This window comes from Syzygium oleosum, unplaced genomic scaffold (assembly GCF_021117445.2).
Source record: "Syzygium oleosum isolate NSW1041296 unplaced genomic scaffold, Sole_v2.1 Sole_v2.03, whole genome shotgun sequence".
Lineage (NCBI taxonomy): Eukaryota > Viridiplantae > Streptophyta > Magnoliopsida > Myrtales > Myrtaceae > Syzygium > Syzygium oleosum.
The window spans coordinates 16,471,792-16,480,685 of NW_026607487.1; the positions used below are offsets into that span (position 1 = coordinate 16,471,792).

Genomic DNA, 8,894 nt, shown 5'->3' on the forward strand with positions numbered 1-8,894 from the left:
GCAACTTCCCGACATTATTGCGAATACAATTGGCAAAAACCGATCTCTCGTTCCCATTGGCGGGACTTAAATGAACACGACTTAAGTAGATCTCGAGCTAACACCAACCCAAATCAAAGTCCGAGGAAGTCCGGTCCACGTCATTATCAGCGCCTGCATAGGAAAATTGAATGGACGGAAGGCGTTGCCGGTCAAGCAAATATCCAGTAGCTGGGCAAAAATTCACGTGAAGGTTAGAAAAAAAGGCCAAAGAAAAGAAAACAAAACAAGAAAAATGGTCTCAGGGGAATTTGAGGGCACGGTAATTCTAACGTAATGAGCAGTTTTCGTACCTTCTGGTCTTTCATCGCTAGGCTCTATCAATCATCCAGATGGAGGAATGGATGTGATGGCCCTGATGGGATTGGACCATGTTAGGAAAGTCCAATAAGTGGGCCTAAATTTTTCTTTTTAGGAACTTCCGTACCATAATTCCGATTTGCCTTCCCACATGCATCTTATATTCACGCGGCCAATTTTTCGAGCTTGACAGACCAACGAAAACTTTTCGAGTTTAGCGTTCCCTTCAAATTACCACAATACCCTTACCTTAATATAAAACAAGCGAGAAGAAAACACGTTAGGATATTATCAATGGAGATTTGAAACCACCGAGCAATTACCTCGTGAATTGTTTATTTTCATATAGAACATTGGCTTCAATTTGAAATTTAATTGGACGCTCGCGTAGTATTTGCGAAAGAACTAGCATTCTCTAAAGAAAGATTTTATATTCGTCTTTGCAATTTGGAATGTTCCTGTAAATTTAACCATAAATTTATTTGCTTCGGTTAATTTTTCTTTTTACGAGACATGTATTTTATATATTATAGAAGCCACGTAGATAGAGTCGGTCAATTAAGACTAATTGGTTCTATAAGTATATGGCAACTCAACTTTGTTTGCTCATCTTTTCCAAGTTTGTAATCAAATGTTTCACGAGGAATTGACAAAGAAATTTGACCCAAAAAATAAAAATAAAAATCGATAAAAAGAAAGAAGAGAAATTAATTAAAATTTATTGATTCTCAAAATTCATTCATTCAATTTTATTTTTTTTGGTATTCATTCATTCAATTTTAACCCTGTCGTTCCTCCTCCATGAATTTCTTGGCCTTCTCATACACCTCCTCCAGAAACCCCCTAATTCTCACCACATCCAACCTCACATTCTGCTCCTTCAAGTACACCCTCATCACCTTCGCCGACCAACCGCCGCCGTTGGCGGCCGCCGGGTCCTTCAGCAGCACGCTGTCCCTCCCGTACCTCTCCAACAAGCTGCTTTCCTCCGGTGCGATCCTGTACTCCACGTAGCTCAGCCCCACGGCGCGTGCCGGCTCCTCGAAGCACGCGCGCGCCACCCAGCCCGCTCCGATCGGCACCACCTGCCCCAGCACCGCCCCCGGCCGGAGGAACAGGGTGTGCGTGAGCGCCGCCCCGTGCACGCCGACCAGGGCGTGGCTGGAGTTGATCAGCTCGTACGCCTCCCGCAGCGGCGTGCTCCGCTTCGGCTCGAAGACGGCCACCTCGAAGCCGACCGCCTCAGCCAGGTCCGTCACTTCCTTCCGGTTCAGGATCACGCGCCCGACGCCGCCGCTCCTGGCGGTGATCACGAGCCGCGGCCTCCACGCCGGAGACCGAGGAGCGGCCGCGGGGGCCTCGGGGCGGTTGCGCCGGTACGCCTCGTCGAGGAATCGGCGGAAATGCAAGAAGGTTCTGGAATTAGGCGTCAATTTGGGGTTTATCGTCATGAATCCGTGAGAGATCAACCCGAGCGAAGCGGAAGGGAAGCAATGAGAGCCCTTGGCGCGGTCGACATATACGACGGGACGATCGCTGAGAGCTCGGAGCAAGTCCCCATACTTGTGGATCCACCTGCCGGTGGCTCCGTCGATCACGAGGACGAAATCGCGGCCGGGGAAGACGGTGTTGGCGGTGACGAAGAGGGGGACGAGGCCGTCGCCGAACTCGTGGAAGAAGTTGCCGGTGTAGCCGCCGACGCTGAACACGAGGGCGGGGGCGTCGTGCTCCACGTCGCACCGGCGGCCTTCCGGAGGGCCGGCGGCGAGGGCGAGGGTGAACTCCTTGATCTTGGACATGGTGGAGTTCTCCCATTTGCGCGGGTGGGGGCGGATCCTCTCCGGGGAGAGGCGGCCGGCGGTGGGGCGGAGGAGGAAGAAGGTGGCGGTGGGCGGGTGGAGGAGGGTGGGGCCGTTGACGGTGCAGGTGTCGTATGCGCGGTGAGACCGGTCGCAGGTGATTGCGGCTGCCGCTAATTCTCTAGATTCAGGGGATTGCGTTTGACTGTCGAGTGGTGGGGCCCCCGTGATCTCTCCTCGTTGTGTTGGTGACAACCTTTTGGTACCTGCGACTGCGAGGAGCAGAAGAAAAGTCAGACAGGAGTCCAACTGAACGTGGAGTTTTTCCTTTCCCTGAACCCACGTTTTATATCTCCGAGGCATTTGATCGATAAACCATAAAGCGTGAAAGTTCCGAAAATTAATTCGCGGAAAAATTATTTCACTCAAATAAACATATCCTTTGTAAGTTTCATTCAACAGTTAAGAGAGAGCCGAACATATTCCTTCTAATTCGTTTGGAAAAATGACATAAATAATCCTAAACTTTGGCCCAACGTGCAATGTGGTCCCTAAAATTTTAATTTATTCAATGCGATTCTACAAATTTAATCCAATGTACAATGTGATCTCTAAATTTTAATTTGTTCAATATAGTTCTCGAACTTTTGATACACGTTCAATGTAGTCCTTCTAAAAATTCAAGATCATGGATCACATAGAACATTTTTATATTGTTCAGCGACTACATTAAACTTTAGGGATCATATTGAACAAATTAAAAGTTCAAGGATCACATTGAATATTAGGCCAAAGTTTATGGACCGCATCGAACAAATTAAAAATTCAGAGACCACATTGCACATTGAGTTAAAATTCAATGACCATTTATGTCATTATCCCAATTCGTATTATTCGATAATCATAAATTATAAGCAGACGATAACGCACAAGAAGATTAAGCTCGTGATGCAATCCGTAAACGGTTGAATGATCAAACTTCTCTTCCCTCCATATGATGGATTGTTCGCCTTAGTTGAAAGCATCAACTGTCATTACATATACAAATCAGAAACTAAACGGCAAGCAACAAATACCGACCATGTTTATTATGATCGAGTCTACTAGAAGCAAACAAAATTGGAATCCTTTTCCTACGTTGTTCCAATCATGTCCGCAGTTGAACGCGTTTCCTTCAATTAAATCAATCAAGTATACATTGATTTCACCAATTATTCAGCAGTCGATACTTTGACTTATAGATGAGAATTTGAAGCCAGTTATACGGATGTATCATGGACGTAATAATTAATGGTAGATAGCTCGCAATTAAGCCAAAGTAGAAATGTTGACACCACTTCTTGGGTTGGCATAGTAAGTTAGGTCTGCTATCACAGGCCGCAGTCGAGATAGCAACCGTGGGGCACTTAGGGTTCCAAACGACTCGCTCGTCCCTTATCTGGAGTCGCATAAGCTCAATCTTTCTCTCGTTAATCGATCACTCTCTCACTTGATCCATTACGGATCGTAGAGAGATCCTCTAAAGAGAGCGTTATCATGAATAGAATACTCTGTTGTTCTTCTTGAGTTGGATTCATGGATATTGCAGATGAACGGGGTGAGAGAACCCCCTTTATTAACACGGAACCCCTCAAATTGCAAGTGTGGATCTCCTCTTGATCTAATGGTGAAAATCAAATCTCTGCGTCTACCATCTACCTCTTTAATTGCAAGAATGCTATAGAATATAAGTGTGCAATTCCAGCATTACCCCTAAGAATAGTTTAGAGTGCTCATAAAAAGCCTAGACCCCAATCCTAGAGGCTTCAAGACATGTCCGGTCATTTTGGCCACCTTCTCAACCTATCATGATATGAAAGCCTTTGATCCGTGACACTAGGACCTTCCGCATTAAGAAATAAAAGGTGGTCTCAAGTTTGATCCTCATCAGCGTCGGTTCCTTGAGACCATACTTAGAGTCACAGACTGGTACAACTTTACAATAACGCCGTATGATCGGGGCGAGAAGACCGCCACATCCTATGTGGATCAGCTGATTGTCGTTAGACGTTAAAGACCTCAATGAATTCAAAAGGTGTGGGGTGGACGAGGACCACGCACATGAAACACAATTGCGTTTGTTTTGTGGAGTTGCCAATAATGACTAATGCTCATTCAAGAAAGGGACATCTACAGTCAGCTTCCATGACTTTGACAAGGAAACTCATTTTTTTCCCCGTCCATGCAATCTGCAAAAGCATGCAACAAATTTGGGCAACTAACTAGTCATGGCAAGACCAATCAATGTTCCTGGAAAGCTAATCTGAGCATAACACAATCCGTTCTCTATGACAAAGCTGGAAAATGGGAGAAATAAAATTTCTGGGGAGAACTTCGAAATCTCAGTCGAAGATTATCCAGAAAAGCGTATAGATTTTCTTCCCTTTTTGGTGGCGTTCGCTCTGAATGAGCTTCACCAATTCGAGCAATCCACACCATTGTGAAGGAGTGGAATGAACGAAACAAGAAGCATCCTATGGAAATAGAAACAGAGAGAGATCTGAAGAGGGCTTAAGCATTAACGCATACCTTGAACGTTCTTGGTGAGGGAGTGTGGAGGAGTAGTGACGCTCGGCCTGGACACGGTCGAGACATCGATGCGAAGCACCAGGAGTGCTACGAAGAAAACCAGGCCTACCAGAACGCCCCGAGCCCCTTGGCTTCTCTTATTCATTGCACCCACGCGACTTTTTTGCTCCAAGAAAAAGACCCAAAGAAACAAGGCGCGATGATTCGCAACCTGTGTCTTTTTGACAGAAATCACACCCGCACGCACAAGGGAGAGATCGGATAGAGAGACTCCCAATGATGGGTTGTGAGAAACAGCAGCTCTTTAGCTGTGGATGTTTCGCTCTGTGTCATCAACCCGTCGAGTTTCTGGATGAAACTCTCAAGAGAGATGCATGCTGGAGAGAGAGAGCGAGAGAGAGAGAGAAGCGAGACTTGTACGCTAAGGACTAGTTAGGGAAAGCGCGCTTTAACGGCGAAGACTCGCACCAGGTGTCGCAGAAGGCCGAAAAGGAGAGAAAATATGATATGCTATGAGGCAATTGTTTGCAGTAGGTATATTATATACAACTATCCAAGGGGCGAAAATAATGATTCAGTACACGTTTCGTTTCGTGAATCGAAAAGAAAAAGATGTAAAGAAATCACCCAGTGAGCATATGCCATATATCAACCTACCTTAAATGAGAGATATGTCTCCCCCAGATCACACATTGCGACAGCATTTATAATCAAAGTCAAACGCGAGGAATTGGTCTTGGTCTGTCAATGGCATTTCGTGTGATCCCGCAGAGCAGCTCCTCACGTTGGAGTGTCACTCGTCTGTTGTAGGTGGTGAGCCAACAGCGTCTCACATCGAGAGATTCTTCGGACGGCACAAGAAAAAAAACTTGGGTTTGATTAGGTTTTCTCAACCTGTTCTTGGTTTGATACCTTTGTTTATTGGTTATTCTCTAAACTCGTTTTTATTACACCACCTCGAGTACATATCGTACGTACGTTTCCCACATAGGTACAGTCAAATTGCAACAATGATCCTAAGATAGGATTTAAAAATGCATTGTGGTCTATCAAATAAGTCGCTCTCAAGTCATCCATACTACTATATACATCACGCAATTTATAATTACCAATAATGTTTTGAGTGAAAAAGATTGACCCATTATGTGTAAGTCTTTCATGAACCGAGAATACAATTGCAACTTAATAATAGTTTCCTAGTCCTTGTCAAAATTCTCTCCAACTCATCCGAACACGATTAGTTTGAATCCAAACCCCATTAATTTCGTGTCGTGTTAACATTGTTGCCCCTGAACAAGAAGCCCTAAGCAAGAGTGAGTGTGACAAACTTACCCGCAGTCTTCTCTTTTCTTTGCAGCAGCAACAAGGTTGCTAACCTTGTTGGTCTTTTAGTCCTCTCCGATTCCTATAAGCAGGAATTGATGCCCCTAACCTTCCATTCTGTTACGGCTGTTAACCCTTTGTTATTTGTTTATGTGATTTCTATTTAAACGGCTTCAACCACCTTTATGTGAATATTCAGAACACTTACTGTAAATTGTTACCGTACAAGTCTCTTTAGTTAATTGCCACTAGAAAGGACTCTTTGTCCAGTATGTTCATATGTTTAGCAGGAGCAGGAAAATTTCACTATTCTTCTTAATTAGTGATTTTGTGCATAATTTTTGCACATATCTTTTCTCATTGGAGGTTACTTTTTTGACTGATTGCCGATACAGCATCCTGAATCTTGTTTGCACACAGATATTCCGAGAAGAAAAGGGTTGATGAGAGCCAGAGTTTGACTCTCGATGGTATTCGGCGTTCATTAATACATCTGAGAGGACAGCGATATCTTTAGCCTTTTGGAAAGGGTTCGGTATTGTTACGATGCTGATACATATGACCATGGCACCTTTCCCATCGAAAATTTTCACGGGTGTTTGGTTGAGTTTATGGTCAAAGAAACTGAAAAGCTGCATTCCCCAGTAACTTTGTTTCATAGATAAATAGAGGCAGTTCCATAGAAGGTTGCAATAGTCCTTAATTGATTTTCCAAATACTATGTCAATTGGCAGATACAAGAGTTCCAATGAGCATCCTTTCTTCCCTGCCTACCTTCCCAAGTCAATGCTTTTGTCTTAGTCCCACAGTTATCATCAGACTCAGGCCATTCTTCTATGATTGTGAACATCAATAGATTAATGTTATGTTCTCTTGGTTGAGGCTCTCATTATCACGATATAATTCTGAGATTGTATTTTCAACATATCGAATAGCTTTGCTGTCATTCTTTAAAATAAGTATGTCAGTGGAGAACCAATTTCCCCAGTTCCCTTATCTGCGGTGTCTTAATGTTAAGTTCGAGAGTAGTCTCCCCTGATTAGTAACTAGGTTTAGTGTTTTCTAGCATCCACTGTACCTGTTATCAAAATCTACTTGTAGGGCGCACATCTGGTCAATGGCTAGCTACACTGGAGAAGTGCCATGCCACTTCTTTTGGTGGATATTTTCATGGGTAAGAGAGAGAGCAGAATGTCTAACTCAGTTGAGAGATGGAAACCCTTCTTCTTAATGTGTCCAATATTAGAGGTCTGTATGGTTGTTGAAGGAAACATACTTATAAAATAATTTGAAGGGAATATATTATATGATAATTGATTTTGAGTTCCCTAAGCCTTATTAGTAGTATATTCTGTACGCACGGATTTATAGTAATGCCTTATTGAATGTAGATTTCTGACATAATGATGACATTATGGAGCTCATGTGAAAAAAATAGGTGTGTGTTGGTGACAGAAAGGTTGAAATTGCGACAGCTTAATTGAAGAGGAAGTAGGAGGAGATTATGGCTCATCATCTCAAAATTACATAATGCGTTCCCGTGTGTCAATATGAATGCTAGGGTAACAAGTGGTCAGTATCACTTCTACTGAGTAGTGAAAATCTACAGCAGTAATTGTATTTGCTTTTGCTATCTGGAGAGGGAAGTGATCTACTAGAAACGTAGAATTATCTTCAATTAAAGATCATTTCTTGGTTGTATCTCCCGCTTCCAATATCCAATATCTTCTCATATATAAATAGGTTACCCCTGTGCTGATTCAATCAAAATAAACACTAAGGAGTGGAATATGTACTCTAGGGATCTACTCCGATGATTGGTAAAAGCTGGAGATGATGGTAATTGTTGATCAGCTGCTGTATGCGACACAATTTGCTTACAGGTACACCAATCCATTCATAGTGTTCTTGTTCACAGGTTTGAGTTTGTTTGAAGGAAGTGATCCCTCCTCTCTCAGAATCCTCTGATGAAGTCGCTTATCGAAAAAAAAAATAGATGAAGTTGCTTTAGTATCTTGAGTTGGGTTTTAACGATTGTAGAGTAAATCCTTCATCAGCGACTGGAGGCATAAGTATGTTCTAATTACGGCACCTGTTTTCATACTGAATGATGTTTTCAGACTAGTGTTTAACTTGTAGATTTACTGCTTGCACTTGCTGCAGGAACTCTCTGAGAGAACCCACTATGGAATCTTTGTCGCCTAGGCAAAATTTGGAGTGTCCCCTGCTCCTTGCGAGGCTGCGTTAAAGAGTTAAAGTATGACTTATCCCGCATCTCAATTTATGCTTCCAATGCACTGAAGAGTACATGGTACTCCCAAAACAATCGTTCTCTCATCTTTGGGAATGCAGGGTCTTGCGGGATAGGGCGAAGGTAATGGATTTGCTTAGCTATGAAGTTGTGGAATCGGCTGTCAAGAGAAGAGTACAGATGAAGGCAAAAGCATACGGGCAGTAAGTGAGGATCAACAACTAGGAAGACAAAGTCTATCCGGTCTACAAAATCAAGCGGAGTTTAGTTGCCAATCTGTACAGTGATTGGATCGTGCCTTTGACAAAAGAAATTCAGGTCGAATGCTTGTTGAAAAGGTTGGACTAGCGGAAATGCCGGCATTCTCTAATCTAGACCATTAGTGTTAGCGCATTTAACATATGTATATCAAACTTCCACACTTTCAAATGAATAATTTACCGGGATGGTAAACGCGCCACTTGATGAAACTAAGCTGTGCTCAGCATCCTTTTGGGCTTCTCCTGAAGCAAAACAAGCACTTGCCAAACCGCTGAAGCCAAGGCTGCTAAAAGGGTCGAGCTCTTGGCTCAAAGTCCGAGGCTTGAGTCCGATGTAAAGGAGAGCTACTGATC

General features: G+C 43.4%; 1 protein-coding gene across 1 annotated transcript; it reads right to left on the reverse strand.

Annotated features, from left to right (window-relative positions):
- Nucleotides 1-1,108: 1,108 nt before the first annotated feature.
- Nucleotides 1,109-5,232, reverse strand: LOC115671969 (xylan glycosyltransferase MUCI21-like). The gene is made up of 2 exons (XM_030593694.2): nucleotides 4,707-5,232; nucleotides 1,109-2,410 (listed from the first exon to the last, which is right to left on the reverse strand). Exons 1-2 carry the CDS (start codon nucleotides 4,849-4,851, stop codon nucleotides 1,119-1,121), a joined length of 1,437 nt encoding a protein of 478 aa, XP_030449554.1. The 5' UTR covers nucleotides 4,852-5,232; the 3' UTR covers nucleotides 1,109-1,118.
- Between the last annotated feature and the right edge of the window lie 3,662 nt (nucleotides 5,233-8,894).

What these genes read in the sequence shown, in the direction of transcription:
- LOC115671969 (XM_030593694.2), bottom strand. Translation starts at nt 4,851, where the DNA reads ATGAATAAGAGAAGCCAAGGGGCTCGGGGCGTTCTGGTAGGCCTGGTT. An exon ending in CCTCACCAAGAACGTTCAAG is followed by an intron (nt 2,411 to 4,706) that starts GTATGCGTTAAT and finishes TGCTCCTCGCAG; the next exon opens with TCGCAGGTACCAAAAGGTTG.